We start from the raw sequence: 19,035 nt of genomic DNA, 5'->3' as shown, positions 1-19,035 counted from the left end.
AGTCGGAAGGATAAGTAGTTGCATCATGAATCCTTTGGGAATAAAACCGCTCACATGCTATTCGTCCACATGTGCACACCCAGTATTGACATCAAACATATTGCCTGTCTTGATAATAGCATAATTTAAAGGAAAAGGTAGAGACAGAGAAAAAGAGAGAAAAAGAGAGGGTGGGGCTCCCACCAACTTCTCTCCTTCTGTTTAAAGCAGAGGGTGGGATGAGAGAAATAAACAGATACAGAGAGAGTGTGATGGGGGTGCACCAGTGGACCACATGTAGTTCTAACCTTATCAGAGGCGCTCTGTCCCATTGTGTGAATCCGCCCATCCTAGGAAATGAGGGCTTCCTGTTGTTTTATAGAGCCTTCCTGCAAAAAGGTTGAGATATGTAATTCCTACCCACCAGGGAAGACGGACAGAGCGTTGTCAGGCAAAATGACAGCCACTAATTTCGCATTTATGATTTCTGGGTGTTTTCTAAATCTTCTCATCTGGGGTAAGTAGACACTTTATTCTGTCCATGTCTTTATACTTTTCTATGATATAACGTCTTTACTTGTCCTCTATCTCACCTCTCAAGAGGAATGCTTAGGGGCTTTCAATGATTGAGTGGTTTTAAGAAAGGAGCTTAGCATGTCACATGATTGAGTTTTATGCTTGAGTGATTTTGACCAAGCTGCCTCAACACATTTGTTCTTGAAGAAGAGTTTCTATTTCAGTGTCTGTGGAGAATGTTATCACCAGATCATGACAGTGGGTTTTATGATTCATGCTGTCGTTACTATTTGCTCCTATTCATGAAATAGAATGTGTTATTCGTGTGTGGTGAGTGTAATGTAAGTTTATACATCCTACCGTTGAATATATTAGAATTTCATCAAGAGTGGCAGACAAAAGGAGGATACGTTGATCTCTACACTCCCTAGGGCTTACTCCTTGTTATTTCCCTTGCCTCCTCTATTTTCACAAGTTCTCCAATTTAGATACACATGAATATAATTCTAATTCAATTTAATAGGTGTAACAGTTTTTTTTTAAATTGACATCTTCAATTTAATGTTTAGTTCTCCTATTATTTTATTCATCTTATAGGAGGATGCACAACAGTAGTTTGCCTGGTTGATGAAAAGTTGGCGGCACAACCGGCCACAACGATAGGTACCGTATGTGTATGAAAAAAATAATATATAAAAATATATATATATACATATATATATATATATATGAATATAAATAAATATATATATAAATATATTTTTCAAATATATTTTTAGTTTTTTATACAGTATATATATATAGGCTTTATGACCATGCATCCTTTGACTAACATCACCTCCTTTCTCTTCAGGGTATCGCTCAACAGAGATGACGGCTGCCAGTAAGATTCTTTTACTTTATACTTACTTTATACTCTGTAAACTACATATCTGTCTTTCTTTAACAAATTAAATCTGATAATCATCCAGTTACAATTGAATCTTACTTTAACTCAGCAGAAATATATGAAAGTTATGTCCATGTTCTATATTTTACAGTTACAAACAGTTACAAACTAGTCACTTGGGGATTGATTTGCATCAGTTGCTTCAACTCATTTACTTGGCCTGGAACTGACAAACACAGAACACAGAGATCCTGGTTTCTGCCAAGATCTCTCCGTGTGTACTGTCATGAGAATCCAAGAAAAACTCCTCGGGAGGTCTCCACCAGTGACGGCTCAACAACAGTAGACACGAGGCCCGTAGTGGATTTGGGTCAAAGGTTAACTTAAACCTCATCATGAAAAGACCCCACCTGGCTCAACTTCCTGAATTTTGTTCGTCATTCACCCATGCAACGTCTGTGATCAACGCATGAACTCCGGGGGTTGTGAAACAACTTTGGAGCAGCGCCCCTTTCACTGTTCCTCCTCTTGTGCCTTCCTTTTTTTCTCTTCCCCTGACTGTCCCCCCTCCTTCCCCTGCCAACTCCCACCAACCCGTTGCTCCTCCTCTGCTGAAAAGACACATTTCCTGATGTCATGACTAAATCACAATGTTGCTCTGCAAACAGATGTTGTCAGAGGCCCAACATGTGGATCCAGTGACATAAAGTCACAAGTTGGTCGTGAGAAAACATCCGTAGATCACATTTTTCTTTTAAATCAATTAAACCACCTCTCTCCCAGCGCTCTTTAAAATGGCCAGTGATGACAGAGAAGGACCGCACAGATGTCGCACATCATCAGATATTTAAAAAAATGAAGTTTCCAACACTTGTTTTGGACATATCAGTTAGCTGGCCTCTTGAGCAGCTGGTCAGCACTGACTAATAACTTCTTCTTTCTTTCTTAATGAACCGAAACATGAAATCATCGCTGTCTCCGCAGCACACCGTGCAGAGTCATGATTACATCTACCCCAAAAAGCTAAGCCCTAAATGTTTACTTATGTTTCCTATTTGGCAGAGGCAGCCCAAAAGGCAAATAAATCACATGCTGTGAGCTGGCCAGGCCTTCGACTGTGAGAAACTGAGACTAAAAAGCAGAACAAGAGTTAAAGAGTAAAGGGTTTTCAGATGTGAGTCCAGCCCAGCTTGGGTGTGCTCCCTTTTATTTGGGAGAATGGAGAGGAGAATCTTTGTTGCCTCCACCCCGTTAAAAAAGGAAGAAAATCCTCAGGAAACGTGTGTTGGAGAGGGGAAGAGCGGCTGCCAAGGCGCAGGGCCGTCAGACAGATCTTCGGAGAACATCTGGTAACCGCGGGTAACACTGTTTGGACATCTGGTAACCGAAGGTTACACTGCGTCTCTTCCATCCTGTCCGGTTTCCTGTTATGCCTCGCTGTACATAGTCTCAGAAGTTTAGGTTTGTTATACATGGTCACCGGTTGGGGAAAACGCACCTTTATTCATTTTTTTTCTGACATGAAGGGAGCACTTGGTTTCATTGGGGTATTCCTCTCCTTCCTCTGCGGTGAGTGTGTGGTCTCCCTTCTACAGCTGCAAATGCCTGCCTCAGTATTACTGTAGACAGCATGTGAAAGAGCTCATGAGCGACAATAGACTGAAATACTCTTTGCATTGGAATTTGATAGGATGTATGTTATTTATTGAACTGAATAAGAATGACAGATTTAAAGAAAGTGTATGTCAACTGCCTTCACTACTTGATGTAAAGTTTTCAATCTAAACCTCTTGGTCTTCTGTTTTAAGATGCCACTCATGGAGCAGAGCCAACCTTGTCATTTAGTAAGTGGCATAACTTGACAACATAACACATATTCATATAATCGTATGCCTTTCTGGAGACCCATCGTTTAATGTGGATCTTTTGAGAATGTCCAGCTCAATTTCTATTGTCATTTTCTAATCTCAATGTCTCTTTCTCTCTCTCTAACTCTTTCATTCAAACAGCTTGTGGGAATTATTCTCACCACTGTATGGAATACTGCAGTGTGTGTGATCAGTTCTACGGTGCACCGACAATGATCTGCCTTTCCGATCTGCTTCATCATCTATGTCTCCACAATTTCTACACCACAATGACATCACTGAACAGCACTGACTGGTGCACTTGGAGCAATGTGAGCGGGTAAGTAGAGTGTGTGTGTGCGTGTGTGTGTGTGTGTTCATTCATTCGAAAACAGTGTTAAATATTTGCTGACGTCTGAATCATCTTCTGCACACTCCCTGTCTCCACACTGCAGTTTGTACAGTAACCTAAGCCTCTGCACGGAGGAGATATCCGACTGTCTAGAGATCCCGTGGCCCAACCCCCTGGTGGAGCAAACCTTTGTGGACATTCACTCCGAGTTCTTCAAGGATTGTCCCACGGAGGAGCTAAGCGACCCGCCGCCAGTCATCGTCTTTGCCCTGGTGATAACTCCCATCTGCCTGATCCCTGTCATGGTTGGCCTCGTGGTGCTCAAGACCAAGGATGGGGACGGCAGCTCCTGAAAGTCCCCAAACCTCGGCTCTTCTCAAAATCATCAAGGATATCGCGTTTTTCCCCTTTCCTAACCTGAGGCCGCAGCTGCGTCTTGATCTCGCCGGTGACCTTGCAGAGCACCGAGACGTCTGAGATATCCGCGGGGGAACCGCGTCAAGCAGATGACACTGATTAGGAGTGAGTGTCATAATCAGTGGCATCACAATGACCGTGTCAATAACCACCTCCCCGATGCCAATAGAGACTGTGACAAAATCAACGCTATTATAAGTTCCTGTAACGTGCTGTGAGAAGAGCCTTGTTTTATCACCACTGGAGATCTGAAGATGTCTCTACTGGTCACATCCAATTTGCAGACACTATTTAGAAAACGGACCTTGATCTTTACTGGAGAACTCAGTATTCAGGGTTATAACGACAACAGCTGTGAAGCTGGCTGAAGTCCTCATTGAGTTGGACGGTAGTTGTGACGATCAAAAAAAGCTCATTTTTTTGTTACCGAAACCCTGAACTCTCCTGATGCAAATAGTTTTTTTTGCAGTCACTCAAACTTAACCCTGCTTTGAGCCACTAACTTGACTATGTACAGCTTGTATACAGGACATGTGATGCCTAGACTGTGTTTCAGTGTGACGGTATGAGTCCATGGTCTAGGGAAGAGGTCCTCTATGTGTGCACGGAAAGAACTGGAACATGAGTGGAGCGTGGCGCATGGAGCTGGTTGTGTGAGTCGTAGCGTCTGGGGTCAGAGGTCACAGATGGGGCACAATGCCCAGAAAGGGAGACGTCTCTTCCTGGTATTGTCTACTTTCCAATCCTCCAGCACCTGATTTACAGACGCTGTCCAAACACCGACAATCCTCATGATCACATGATGAGCTTTAACAAGGTTTCTGAAACGTCTCCTTCCAGTTCAGACAGACAGACAGACACACAGAGAGACACACAGACAGAGAGACAGACAGTCAGACAGACACACAGACAGACACAGACAGACAGACAAGACACACAGACAGACAGACAGAGAGACACACAGACCGAGAGACAGACAGTCAGACAGTCAGACAGACAGACAGACAATTGTCTGCGCAGCCTAGCGATAAACACTGAGCAACGACACAAAGATATAAGTGTTATCTTTCGCCTGAATCATGAAAATGTGGTTATGTTCTGTTCACTCTTGGATCAAAATGTGTATTTATATAATGTGTTATAATTATGCCATTGTGAGAACTTAGTGGACTTACTGTACTATCTGAGAGAACACATTCTGCCTCTTCTCACACCATTTACTGTATGTATTTCGATATACTTTGATATATTTTAGACAATTAAATCTATAGCTGGATTGTCGGCTGTTGCTCGTTTTCTACTCACCCAGACTGTCGGAGGAATAAACGCCATCAAAGCTGCTTCTTATTTGGTTTTAGTCAACCATGACATGAAAGATAGTATTCAGTCCAGCTCATGTTCTTCATTAAAATGCATTAACAGCGTTGCAGCTTCATTCTGGCTAAAGTAGCCTTTAACCTTTGTCAGTATTTGATGAAACACTCCTTTCCCTTGAGTGCAGTGCAGATGGTATTGCTTTGTGCCTCAGGTAGTGTTACACTGTATCTTCAGTGAGCAGTGTATTGCGCTGCGGTTGTACACGACACTATAGTGTTTAGTGAAGGAAGCAGTGACAGCATTCGTGCATCACACCCTCATCTGGCAAAGATGACACTGCAGGGTGGGCCTGTGTTTGTGTGTTTGTGTGCATGTGTGCACATATCTGGCAGGGCTTTGTGGGAAAGTGTGTTCGGTGACCTTCTTCCTCTCTGGATGTGGGGTCATCCTCGTCCCCACCCCCTTCTGATCTCATGTGTTACTCCTTACTGTTGCAGCCGGTCAGAAACCAGCTCTCTCATGCCATTATGCAAGTTATGATTGTGAAAACAAGATCCATCGTGTTTCGTGAGACACATCATATGTTCCAGCAAACAATGTGTTTGGGTGTTCAGTAAACAAGTCGAGTCCTCAGTGCATGGGTTTGTGTTCAGTGAGGAAACACTGCCCTCTAGTTGCCTACTATGATACAGTAACAGAGTGGTCATTTTGGGTTGCCTATTAATTAAAGGTTAATTCAAATTGTCTATTTTCTTCTTAAGCAACAGTGGTATCACTTTCATTGATCAGCAGTTGATTATCTTTGTGTACAGACAAAAGGCTCATCTATAAGTGTACATGTTTGTTCTGATTGGGTAGATCTGGGCATCTCATAGCAACAGTACTGTGAAGGGAGTACATGAGGCCAATAGGTTATTCTGCTGTCCCTCGGCAATGCCACAGCACAATTACACAATATGTTGAGATGCATCAAATTGTATACACATCTGCAGATCTGAACACGTTGCTGTGGGCCTCAGTTTCAACGATCTGGGCTGACACTGAAGTGGGATGACTTGACGCTGTGGGGTTGCAACTGCTCTCTTTAAGTTCTTAAACTTCTCCAGATATATATTTTGTTATGTAAAAACTGACAATATAGTTTGTAGATAGTTTTTATTGAAACATATGAAAGGTTGAGGAAAAGGAGCCAGGAACACTTTAAAACTTGTATTTCCACTAAATTAAATATCAACAAGTGGAATTGATAAAGCTAATTATTATTCTATTTGAATATAAGCTAAAAATGAACAATTGACATAACAACATAGACAAAACACACCGGTCATACACCAATTTATTTTAGCTTAATGATTTAACAATGATGATAATGAAAATAAAAGTAAAAGAAGAACCGAAACTAAACAGTGTTTCAGTTTCACTTTGTGGTCGTGGTGTCTCGAAAATGTAAATGTTACATGTTACATGTTAAATATATATGGCACACCAATGATTGTGTGTCTACACTGTACATTTCTAGAATGGAGACAGACGATATCAGAGACCTTGCACCTCTGCAGTGGTAATCACACCCAAGAGCTGTGTCTCCAGCAGCAGCGTTTGGCTCTGGAGCCTGAGCCGAGGGCCTCTGGGTCTTCTCATTGAGGGAGCCGACCGCTGCTGTGACCCAGAGATCTTCCAGAGTGGATAGAAGGACAGCAGGTCAGGGCATCTGCACATCCACTGCTGGTCCATTTGGCAGACTTAATGGTGTTGCTGGGGACTTTTGGCTGAGGCAGTAAGACGTGGCTGAACGTGTCAGCTTCACCGCCTCTTATGGAGGCGCATTCACCAGCATCAGCATCAATGATGACACCTGGTCAGCCTCCACGGGCGGCCAGAAAAAGTCAGAGAAAGTCAGCTCCCTGGAGTCTGTGATAGGTTATTGACACCGCATCGGTTTTACAGATGTATTTATCCACAAAAATCAGTTTGTTTACGCGTTTTTTTTCTTAAACCGACTAGTTTATTAAAGCGCTTCCAGACTGGACTTTTGCGAGGCTTGACAACAAATTAAAAGATTGCATCCACCGATGTGATTCATCCAGTGTGACACGAGTAATTACTTGGTTGTGCGACATCCAAACACCTGGCACCGCTGTGTCCACGCTGACCCTACAGCTGGATGACACCGAGGAGGTTTGACATCAGCTGCTCGATCAGTCAGGATGAAGTCAAAGAAACACAGAGCATGAACAACCGTGCTCCCCTGCCAGCTGATCATGTGAGTGACAGCTCTGAGTTCCTTTCTCCATTCTTTCACGAGGATGGAAAAGGAGCAGGACCTGCGGCAGCCTGTGAAGGTCAACACTAAGATCCAGAGAGATTTATCCTCGGAAAAAGAAGAAAAAAACGAGGCCGTGCAGCTGCAGCTGGACAACTTGAAGGAAGACATACCTGCGAAACAACCACAGGGACACATCTGAATCAGGAAGTTAAAACATTGCATATGGCCAGCTCTGGGAAATGACCTAAAAGATGCTGCTGGTAACAACAAAGAACAATATCAACAGCAAACTAATTATTATCTTCATTGTGATAACTTTGGGGGATTGGCTTTGGAGGGAGGCCTGAAGGGACAGGGGGAACATCTGAGAGTCATGCCATACTTCTCTGTGGGTTCATCACTCCTATGACGTTGTGATTCATAACTATAATAGCAATTCAGATCATACATGCTCTATAATTAGTAAATTGTGCAGGTTAATTTCCATGACACGTGTGTGACGATCAGCGCTCTTGTCCTGTAGTTCACACGCTTTGACGTACTGCGCGCTCTGGTCAGATAAAGTAGTCTCAAAGTCCTTTGGGGTTACATGGTGATAGCATGAATGTCAATTGGTTTGATGGATTCATACTTTTAACTGAATAAGGGTTTAAAACAATATTCATTACATCCTTAGAGGTAGTGAGAAAGAAGCTTTGTGGCAGATCATTTTTATTTAAATATAATAATTCAAGTGTAAATTAGAGAGCTGTCGAGTTCTCCTTCAGGTTATCTGTATTGTGACATGAGACACATCTGCACAGAATCTATAAAACAACAAAGTAACATGAGACAAATTCCAAAGCCTGCTGGGAACAACATGATCTTCGACCCTCACGTCTAATCCAAACTAATTACGGACAGTCCGTGAAAAAAATGGCCCACTGAACTTTTTGAAAAGCAAAACAAACAGCGCAACTCCAGCTTATCTATTTATTGTTCTACCCCCAGACTCTCTGGTGGGGAACCCGACGGAGACTGAGCCCTGTAATCGAGCTCCAACGACCCGACTGCGGGGGCCTGTTGCCGGGCAGAAATACAGTGAACTATTCAAGAGCCGGTCCCCTGCTGCATGTCAAGATATGATGAGAGCTGGGGATTACCAGTCTGCTAATAATAGTGAGGAGGTTTCTAGGGACACAATACAAGTCTCAATGAACACTGTATGGATGTGTTTGATTTTTCGCTCCTGGTTTTGGTGACTGACTGAAAAAAACAGAAGTGATTGAGTTGTGTTGTTTTTGAGCTTTATGTTTCCTTTGTCATGGTATCCAGTGCTTTTATCCCGGCATGCCTTGAGTGCCGAGAGCATCTAAGATGTAAACTGTGTGAGTACACTTGATATCAGACATCTAGGCCTCTAGATGGCAGTCTTTGAGAGCACATTTAGCAGTTGAGGGCACTCACACAAATGGCACCTTTTGAGTATAGGTCTATTCACTTCCATGAGAGAAGTATCTATATCATACTGCTGATGTATCTGTGGTCATGCAGTTATTTAGGCGGTTGAAGTTCTGCAGCTTGCACCCAAATCCCATAAATCAATTCCTTTAAGCTTCTGTTTGGACACACCCAGTTTGAGTCAATACACAATACATATTCATACAATACTCAGGCACTGTAGGCTTGAAGTGGAATAGAAGTATAGGTTTTGTTTCAAAGCAAATAGAAAGATGTAAATTCAAACTAGCTTGGAAACTGAATCTTTAATCAAGAGAGATTTTGATGGGACCCAGTTAATGCACCGGGAGCTTTGCGTTGATCGGTCCGGCTTTGTTGAGAATCTGAAAAATTTAAATGTCTCCTTTCTTTCATGAAGAGAGACAGCCGCTGTGCAATCTTGGTGGCATGTTGTTTCTACTCATAGCATAACTACAGTGTCAGTTCAACAGAATGTTGTAAAAATACAGAAACATAAAACAAAAATGCTTGCAAAAAAATCTTAAAAGTGCTGAAAAAGGCTGAATAAATTGAGACCTGTTTCCGCTCTCCTCTGCTCATCCCTTGGCGAGGCTTTAGCCGGCCTCACTGTTGTTTTAGTGATCAGCTGATTGATGTCTTATGAAAAGAGAGACTGTGTTGGTTGGAGCACCTTCACTCACCAACTCCCTTTCCTCTCCTCATCTGGGACGGAGTCGACAGATGCTTTCGCCATGACAAACAGCTAGAGTCACTGCTGTTTGTTGGTAAAAAAAAAAGGCTTCAGTTTCAATCCACCAAAGCTGAGCTTCTGAAGTTTATATGCACCGGAAAATACGTATTGCACATAATGAAGTCTAATCCCAATTTATTCTTGAAAGATTCTTTTTCAGACTAAAGAAATCACACAATGCACAAAATAATATATATATATCAAATGCAGAGATGCTCATACTTCTATATATATATATATATATATATATGTGTGTCTATATATATACAGGACTGTCTCAGAAAATTAGAATATTGTGATAAAGTTCTTTATTTTCTGTAATGCAATTAAAAAAACAAAAATGTCATGCATTCTGGATTCATTACAAATCAACTGAAATATTGCAAGCCTTTTATTCTTTTAATATTGCTGATTATGGCTTACAGCTTAAGAAAACTCTAAAATCCTATCTCATAAAATTTTAATATTTCCTCAGACCAAGTAAAAAAAAAGATTTATAACAGCTGAGTGTTTGTCAAGGCTCAGGAAACCCTTGCAGGTGTTTCGAGTTAATTAGACAATTCAAGTGATTTGTTTAATACCCTACTAGTATACTTTTTCATGATATTCTAATATTTAGAGATTGGATATTTGAGTTTTCTTAAGCTGTAAGCCATAATCAGCAATATTAAAAGAATAAAAGGCTTGCAATATTTCAGTTGATTTGTAATGAATCCAGAATGCATGACATTTTTGTTTTTTAAATTGTATTACAGAAAATAAAGAACTTCATCACAATATTCTAATTGTCTGAGACAGTCCTGTATATATCAAATGCAGAGATGCTCATACTTCTATATATATATATATATATATATATGTGTGTCTATATATATATATATATATATATATATACATATATATATATAAACATATATATATCAAATGCAGAGATGCTCATCATGAAGGTGTACAGTAAACACAATTACTGTACGCACAAACGCAGACACAAACACACAAGCACTCCCTCACACATACACAAAGGGATCAAATGTGGTACAAACCATGAAAGAGGACTTATGAGCAGGTATAGTAAACACAGAGGAGAGATTGAAAGGAAAATATGAAAAGAATGTGTGGGAACTTATCATTTTAAAGCTGTGGCAAACAAAAGCTCCCGCCTTGTGTCCCTCGTCTGTTTAGAGGGACCGTCTTTCATTTTCCTGATACACCACTCAACAATGCTTCAGGCATTGAGCCCAAACAGGCCTAGTTTATGCCTCTATATTATATATGGATTTTATGCAAATCCAACGGCGACAGTGTGTAAAAACCTTTGATCTGGGCTGCTTTGTGCTTGGAACAGTTATGCAGCAAAATCAAGAATCTCACGGGAAAACCCGATCAGGAACGCCGTGTTGAGACGCTGAATGGAATCAGGGGAACCAGATAACGCCGCCTGTGATGTAAATGATGAGCCGACGCTGCCTCCTGCCATGCAGCCCCCACGTTCCCCTGAGGTTAATGACTGTTTCTGCTCTAAATTGGCTGCAAAACAAGTTGTTAGATGATTAGATAACACGTCAAGATTGTCATTTCTCACCAATTAAAGAATTATGAAGCGTTTCGGAAGCGTAATGAGTCGCTGAGCAGTCAAAAATAATGGGGTCTTCACCTGAGTCCGCTCATAGAACCAGGATGACAATCACAAACAAACAAACAAAAAGCAAATGTATCTATTTATTCGCCTGGAAGATATTGATTCATAAAAATGAACTAGGGAATGTGTTTTGAACAATAACCACATAACTGAAGACCTTTCCCTGTTCCCTCCGGTTCTGTTGCCAAGCAGACAATCAAAGCCTTCTGCACCTCAAGAACCTGGACATACTGTTCTCCTGAATGTCAAGCCCAGAATGTAATATGTGTTTTCATGAAGGTGCTTGTTGAGCCATTAGTTAGGATGTATTGTTATGATTATAAATGAATAGTAGCAATCAGTCCGTCCTTACTGCTGTGCTATAGCTCCTCTGATGGTTCATAAACATGTACAATTTAGCTGCAAGTTACGTAAAGAAGATAAGAGAAGGCAGCGGAAAATCGAAATCGAAATCCAAAGCAAAGATGTCGTAATCATATGCTCTGGAAAAAACCATACAGGTGTTTATTTTGAGGAGAAAGGCCCAACAAACAAACTTAATTGGGAAGACCCTCAGGTGAAACTTTTTTTTTTGCATTACAAACAAATATTTGAATATGATGCACTGACCTCTTTAAAAAGTGGTTAGAGTCTTACATTATCACATGTAAGGGTGTTTGGTGTTCAGTAAACAGCTTATTAGCAATGATGGATATGCTTTAAAGTTGTGCAACACCCGACCGGGTGTGTCCCCACGCTGCTCTCATGCTATGTGGAAACACGGCACTTTATTGCTTCTCAAAACTAAATCCTTTAAGGCAAACAAATTCAGAGCTCAACACACACAGAGAAATAGCTTCAGCAAAAAAAGCTTTATTTTATTCCACAGACTACAGTGTCAGGGTAAATACAGACACGCTCTCAGTGTGTTTTATTAAGCTCTCTGCCCTCGTCCTCCGGTGAGTCATCCTTTGATTCTCATTTCTAAAGATGCCATTTTAAAACCCGATGCTATAAAAAAAAAAAAAAACTGACAGAGGCTTTGGCTATAAAATGGGGTTATTGCATCCTGGATTTATAAACAAACTAAACTCTGATTTTAAGCTGATTTACCGAGGGGTAATATGCAGGTATACAGACACATGTCAGCTGGAATACATCTGTTTAATCATGCGTGTTGTCTGAGGGATAAATTATGCTGCTGGGCCTCATGACAGGAATACTGGTTAGGGGTCTGTGGTAAGCCTAATGGCCCATGGGTGTGAAAAGCTTATCCCACAGCTCCACCTTCATGATGGCATTGCCCAGGGGACTCATTGTGGCCTTGACGTCTAAGTATTTGCCCACATAATTGATTCCTGATCCAACAGCGTCCTCTCTGGCAAACCCGTGCTCGTGCTGTTTCTTCTCGTAGTACATTTCTTTGAACAAATCCTTATCGCAGTTGCGGCCCTTCTTGTAGAGGCCCACCGCGAACCAGTTCTTGTACAGGTTGTAGTCCCACGGGACCGAGAACATGATGGCCAGAGTCTCAATGTAGTCGTTTTGCGACCTCTCTAATAGGTCGTAGGTCAGCACGCCAATGCTGCCGGTTGCTCTGCCACTAGACTTGGAGAAGGTGCACACCTCTGTCTTCAGGGGGCGCACTGTGGGTTGAGGTGGGTTGTACGTCTCCCCATTTTCAAGGAACACCCTAACCGTAAACACACACACACACATATATATATCCACATATTCTTTTGTATCTGTGTAATAGGTTTCAAGCCTTAAAGTAAATGGCAAACAGTCGGGGCTTACTTGGGGTTGACGAGGCAGTAGTTGTTGGTGATATTCCCGATTTCAATGGTAACGCTCCGCTTGCTGCACACATCGGCTGCCACATCTTCGGCTGACTCTGTCATGTTGCAATGGGTGTTGAGATGTGCTTGGAAAACGAAAAGGTAATTAAAGTGTTAACCATCTGAACCAAAGGGCATCAAAGCGGTGACTACCTCGAGACACACGGGGAATCATGAGCATCACGACTCCAATATAACATCTCTCCCTGTGCCTCTGCTCAGCCGACGTGCTCCATCGGCATTGCATTGACCTTCAAAAGGTGCACATGAACTGGCACTGGGTATGAATGATGCATTTCAAAGAGGCTAATGAGATTTCAAAACAATTGTGAACAATCAGAGAATAACTGCAGACTCTCTTTGCCTCATTAGAGAGTACTTCTTCAATTACAGCCCGAGGTAGCATGCAATAATGAAGTTAGAGTGAGAACACGAGAGAAAACGATCACCCCTTTTATCAACAGATATAAGATACAAATCAAACAAATACCCCATCAGGCGTCTGAAGGCTTCTACAAATAACCTTTTATTTCCAGCTAATGAGCCATTCTCTCTCCTGCCTCTTTATTTAAAGTATTTTTTTAACCAAATGTTCTCGGTGACTTACCTGCTGAGAACCTCTGTTGATGCTCCCGAGTCCCAAAGTGGGAGAAGTTACCTGAAAGGGAGTTGCCGGTAGTTTTTTCTTCTTCTTTTTTTGCCAAACAAGGATGTATGTCATCATCCAGTAAAACCCTCCCACTTGTAGCAACACCCCGTGACAGGCACACCCTAGCTCAACACACATTTATCACTCGCACAAAACAAAATGCTGGGAACCTGGATTCTTGTATTTTCCCCTAAGGGATAAAAGCGCCACACCCTTGTTTGTGGTTGAACAGTTTCCAGCACACTCATTTTCTCCTTTAGGATTCAGATCATGGACATCGGTTGTTCTGTTATCTAATTCTTACGGAATTTCACAAAAGAGACGATAACGAACACGTCCAGACAGACTTCGCTGGAGATACTTTAACTCTTAGTCTTTCTTTCTCTTGTATACCAATACCACACTATAACTACACATTGATGGAGGGTGTCACAGCCAGTGAAGAACAATACTGTCATCATGCCGATTAAAAAAACATCTATGCAGATATTCCATCTGTTGCTACTCATTAGAATTGGATGGATCCCGCTGAGAGATTAAGAAATGATTACTCTTCGTCAGTATTAATGAAAGACATGCACACAACACAAACATTGAGTCTGAATGTTTTATTACCATGATCAAAGAAAAAGGGAGTGCACAATGCACATAAGCCCAAGAAATTAGCTGATGGAGAATCAATGAGCTGGCTGTCAGATATTGAGATCTTTCAGTGGACACAAAGTACAGATGACAGCAGAATCCGACATGTGGCGGCAATCAAATCAAATGAAGTTTATTTATTCTGTCGGGTACAAAAGCAACGAAATACAACCTAATGACCCATTTTATCATAGAGCTCCACTTTGACAATGGCTTTTCCAATTGAAGACATTGTAGCCCTCAGATCAAAATTTGTGGTCTGGTATATTAGCCCACAGCCGTGTGTGTCGGAGCGGGTGAAGCTCGTCAGGTCTTTCCCATCATACAGCTGCTTGTACAGTTGTTTGTCGCAGTCACGAGAAAGCTCAACCACGCCCACGGCCAGCCGGTTATTGTAGAAGTTGTGGTCAAAAGGCACAGAGAACATGATGGCCATGCGCTGGGTGCAAACCCGGCTCTGCATGTGGAACAGGTCGTAGGTCAGCAGGCCGACGGCGCCCGTGGCGGTGTTGTTGTCCTTGGTGAAGGAGCACACTTCAGTCTTGGAGGTACGAACCGTCGGCTGGGGCGGGTGGTGACAGAAACCACTGGACATGTAGACCCTGTACAAGAGAGCGGGGGGGGGGTCACATCTTTACCATCAATTTACCGGTCAGCCGATAACTTTCATGTCACACTTCCCAGAGTTTTGATGGAAAAAAACTAGAGTTTTGCAAGTTTTGTAGAATATTGTCGGAGTACTTTTCAACTGTTGGGCTTCCCAGGGTACCTGAACTATCTTATGCTGATGGATGGAGTGTGACTGTGCAAGTACTGCGGTGGACTTCTAAGCAACAGTGAGTGTACCTGCATGCGATGTGCAATGAGGCAGTGTGTGTCACTGCATGATGGATAGGTGGATGTTCTCAGTAAAGTGATGTCACACATGAAAACCACCCATCCAAGATATGGTCTGTCCTGCCACAGCTAGATAAATGTATGGTGGAAATGCCCACAGACGTGGGTTATTTCTATCTACTTTACTGTTTTGTTTTAGTCATTTCCCCTGTTGTTTTAGGAGAGGTGGAGGAAACCGACAGACTTTAATGTTGAGGAATGGACTCCAACCAAATCAAATAACTTATGTTGAATAGATAACTTTATTTTACATCGAGACAGTATAGTCACATTGTAAAACCAACCTTGTGCTGGAAAGTTGTTCTTCTACTATGACTATTAAAGATACAACAAGTTGTGGATACTGCTGCTTACTATTCAGGATCAAGATGCTGATTTAGAGCTGTGATCTCAACGCACTTCAAAGCATTGTGACTTTTGAAAAAGGAAAGTGTTGACTCAAACTTGTCGAGTACACGCCCAAGCCACGACTGTATGCAGATGTTGGAAGCAAAAGAAGCAAATTATTTCCTCTTTTCATAACTGCAATCATCACATTATTTCTTTTAATGCACTGTATCAGGCCACTCATTAATATGTACTTCTGTTTGTGTCTTGAGGTACATTTATATGCATTGAGATTGGTAAACACAGCTGTGGACTTACTTGGGGTTAATGAGGCAGTAGCCACTGCTGATGTTGGTTATTTCGATGGTGCAGTTTCTGTTGGTGGTGAGAGTGGCTGACGCAGCTTCTGCGGTTTCTGGCATCTTGGCTGCAAGAGGAACGGAGCGTAAAGCTTACGACAGTATATCCACAAACAGGTCACCATTCAGCAGGTGCTGTGCAGTGCAGGAAATGGACACTTTCCTTTTTTTTAATAAAAGATGAGAAGATAAGATAGACTATTTTGGTCAAAAGTCATATTCGGTCAAAAGAAAAATACAAATCTTGTATTGTTGAAATGGCATATTACCATGTTATAGCCAAACCAAGCTGATTTTCTTCCCCTGAATTACAGAACAGGTTCTCCTCTTTGTATATAGCTCACATGAAACTGTTCTTATCCGACAGAATAGGATAACCAAGAAAACGACTACAGGTAAAGTTGTAATCTTGCTGAAATTTAAAGTAATTATATTTACCTTTTGGAGTGAAACACACAACTTGTGCTAAACAACAGCGTCTGCTTTCCTTTTTCTCAGATCCTGCGGAGAGGTGAATGGAGTCTCTCGTGTGATTATGAGTCCACAGTACTTGTTCCAACACAAACACAGGCGTGTCCACCGTGCTGTGTGCATACATCATCCCTCATGGAAAAATATCACAGAGAGGTCACCTAATATCCCAAATATGCACAATATATACATAGATTTATATTTATGTATCTCTCTCTCTCTCTATATATATAGGACACTTCTTCAATAGTGCTAATTAGGAAAATCTTCAAAATAATTCATTGATTAATTAGACAACATCTCTGTGTCAGCATATTTTCCTTCACGTCGGACAGGGTTGGTGTTGATATAACCTCTGTATGTTGACGCACCCCCGCACAGGGATAATGGATGTCGAAGGGTTAAGGATTTAAGACAATTTCATGTATTGTGCTTCCCTCAAGTGTAACTCAATGCAGCACATTGTTGTGAAATCTTTTCAGGCTCTCTAATGCTGTTCTTCCGTTACTTTATTAGGTGAAGGGGGATCATTTCATAATTTTCCAATTAACTCACTCCCTTCTTTGCTCTCACGGGACCCTTTGCGGCTCAGTTCGGGATGTGCATTTCATAAAGACCGTTGTGGAACGTTTCATGTTCTGACTCGCTGAGAATGTGACTTCAGGATTGCTCAAGATGACTTGTTGTTGTTGCAGGTGATGGCTTGCGACAGATTCCTGAGGGATCCTCCCAACATCGGCCATACATTTCTACGCACTGCATGACTCCTAAATCCCTAATTCTCTTTCTGTCGACTATGCCTACTGTGGAGTGGAGAAGAAGAGGAGACACTCCCTTTTTGCACAATGTGTTACGTAACACAGCGTGGTACACTGCAGTGTTGTATTTGCTCATACGATTATAGGGACTGAGGGTCTTCCCAAATAAGCTTGTTTTGCAAACTTAGTGTGTTTTGAGATGAGTTCATTATTCCACCGACCGATTCAAGTAAAATCTTATGGCAGCTGTTCCATATCGTGCATCGGGCGCCTTCAACTTGATTTAAATCCTTTAACTCCAATGCTTGAAGTCACCAGATGGCATCAAACATGCATTTGTAAAAACGCATTTGCACCACACAGATTTTGCCAGTTAATGTTTGCTTTCTGATGGATAGCCGGTGAACATCGCAGGAAATCTCTGTCAATCACTACATATTCAGCATGGCCCTCTTTATGTCCTGTGAAAAAGGGCATAGATGCATTCAAATAGTCGTATAGATGCGATAATAATTATCCAGAGCTATTGAACTCTAATGGAAAAGACTTGATAGAAACTGACTCATAGTTTTTTTAACGTTTAAATTGACATTAAAAACCTCAAAATAGCAAAGTTAACAATTTTCTATTCATCGGACATATTTGTAAGCATCCCAGCTCCTAACACCACACAACTTCAAGTATAGGCTTAATCATTATGAACTGCACAAATACATTTCGAAATAAATAATATTCTATTGAATGCAATAAGTGGACACCATCCATCCTGTAACACAGTCATCTGTTCAATAACACACTCTTATTGATTCAATGTCCGTGTGGATTAAAATATCCTCCTCGCATAAAGCTGGTGAATTATTAATCATGCTGTAGATTCATCTTTGCACTTTCTGAGAACAGTTGATAAGAGGCAATTAAGGAATTAAGGGGACAGAATGATAGAATATCAGTAATCTCTATTTACTGAGGCAATTAAAGTGTCATGGTGACAAAAATAAACACAGGCTAAACATGAAACAGTATTTAATAGAGACCATCTTGTGATCGGATCACAACAGACGCAACACCAAATTGGTTCCAGGGGCTTAAAGTGGAGGGATTGCTCAATGGCTCCTTCCCCACGTCCTCCGCCTCCCGTATTAGAATCACATCCAGCATCGAGCTCGGCCTTCAGTTTGATCTTAACTACCCACCCGGAAAGTTTTTCGCGACTTCATCTTCTGACGTCATTGCAGTCACACAATCTGTCCGCAGAAATATCAACACAAAGTACTCAAAAAACACGTTTGTGGTGAAGTTCTCAGGCGGTGTCTCGGGAAACCAGTTTGAACATGACGACTCACACGCAGACTCACAAGGTGTCAGTATCTCAACCTCGTGACACTTAAGTCGCTTCTTTTGTCCGTTAGACGCCTTCACCTCCTTTCACAGCGCTCTGTTTTATGGGAGAAACGGGTCAGGTTACTGGTCTGTTGAATCTCAGAATACAGAATTGTGTAGATTGTTGACCGACCTGATTTTACTGGACATACTCACACACATGGATTCCTATTCATTAAGAGTCAGACAGTGGAATGTGTGCAATCTTACAGATATCTCGGGAACATTATTGAAGTGTTTGCTTTGTGTGTAGATACTCAGTGCGTTTACATGATGGTATAATTCGAATCTTGCTTTAGTCGGACTATGCTATCTTTTGGGG

General features: G+C 41.7%; 3 protein-coding genes across 3 annotated transcripts; 1 reads left to right on the top strand and 2 right to left on the bottom strand.

The window, feature by feature from the left end:
- The first annotated feature begins 297 nt into the window (after positions 1 to 297).
- Positions 298 to 5,340, top strand: LOC130191431 (receptor activity-modifying protein 1-like). Its single transcript, XM_056411088.1, has 6 exons — positions 298 to 496; positions 1,093 to 1,158; positions 1,349 to 1,378; positions 3,193 to 3,228; positions 3,394 to 3,571; positions 3,687 to 5,340. Exons 1-6 carry the CDS (start codon positions 337 to 339, stop codon positions 3,934 to 3,936), a joined length of 720 nt encoding a protein of 239 aa, XP_056267063.1. The 5' UTR covers positions 298 to 336; the 3' UTR covers positions 3,937 to 5,340.
- A 6,905-nt stretch (positions 5,341 to 12,245) lies between these two features.
- Positions 12,246 to 13,939, bottom strand: LOC130191429 (DELTA-sagatoxin-Srs1a-like). The gene is made up of 3 exons (XM_056411086.1): positions 13,838 to 13,939; positions 13,190 to 13,316; positions 12,246 to 13,085 (listed from the first exon to the last, which is right to left on the bottom strand). The coding sequence occupies exons 2-3, from the start codon at positions 13,291 to 13,293 to the stop codon at positions 12,638 to 12,640; spliced, it is 552 nt and encodes a 183-aa protein (XP_056267061.1). The 5' UTR covers positions 13,294 to 13,316; positions 13,838 to 13,939; the 3' UTR covers positions 12,246 to 12,637.
- A 533-nt stretch (positions 13,940 to 14,472) lies between these two features.
- LOC130191430 (DELTA-sagatoxin-Srs1a-like) lies at positions 14,473 to 16,651 on the bottom strand. Its single transcript, XM_056411087.1, has 3 exons — positions 16,543 to 16,651; positions 16,064 to 16,172; positions 14,473 to 15,123 (listed from the first exon to the last, which is right to left on the bottom strand). The coding sequence occupies exons 2-3, from the start codon at positions 16,165 to 16,167 to the stop codon at positions 14,694 to 14,696; spliced, it is 534 nt and encodes a 177-aa protein (XP_056267062.1). The 5' UTR covers positions 16,168 to 16,172; positions 16,543 to 16,651; the 3' UTR covers positions 14,473 to 14,693.
- Positions 16,652 to 19,035: the final 2,384 nt, after the last annotated feature.

This window comes from Pseudoliparis swirei, unplaced genomic scaffold (genome assembly GCF_029220125.1).
Source record: "Pseudoliparis swirei isolate HS2019 ecotype Mariana Trench unplaced genomic scaffold, NWPU_hadal_v1 hadal_64, whole genome shotgun sequence".
NCBI lineage: Eukaryota > Metazoa > Chordata > Actinopteri > Perciformes > Liparidae > Pseudoliparis > Pseudoliparis swirei.
This window is presented reverse-complemented; position numbering and strand designations above follow the sequence as displayed.

Excerpts from the sequence above, each read along its gene's own strand:
- LOC130191430 (XM_056411087.1), bottom strand. The coding sequence starts at position 16,167 with ATGCCAGAAACCGCAGAAGCTGCGTCAGCCACTCTCACCACCAACAGA. Across the intron at positions 15,124-16,063 it reads TACTGCCTCATTAACCCCAA|GGTCTACATGTCCAGTGGTT; the intron begins GTAAGTCCACAG and ends TCTCTTGTACAG.
- LOC130191429 (XM_056411086.1), bottom strand. The coding sequence starts at position 13,293 with ATGACAGAGTCAGCCGAAGATGTGGCAGCCGATGTGTGCAGCAAGCGG. Across the intron at positions 13,086-13,189 it reads TACTGCCTCGTCAACCCCAA|GGTGTTCCTTGAAAATGGGG; the intron begins GTAAGCCCCGAC and ends GTTTACGGTTAG.
- LOC130191431 (XM_056411088.1), top strand. The coding sequence starts at position 337 with ATGAGGGCTTCCTGTTGTTTTATAGAGCCTTCCTGCAAAAAGGTTGAG. Across the intron at positions 497-1,092 it reads TCTAAATCTTCTCATCTGGG|GAGGATGCACAACAGTAGTT; the intron begins GTAAGTAGACAC and ends TTCATCTTATAG. Across the intron at positions 3,229-3,393 it reads AGAGCCAACCTTGTCATTTA|CTTGTGGGAATTATTCTCAC; the intron begins GTAAGTGGCATA and ends TCATTCAAACAG.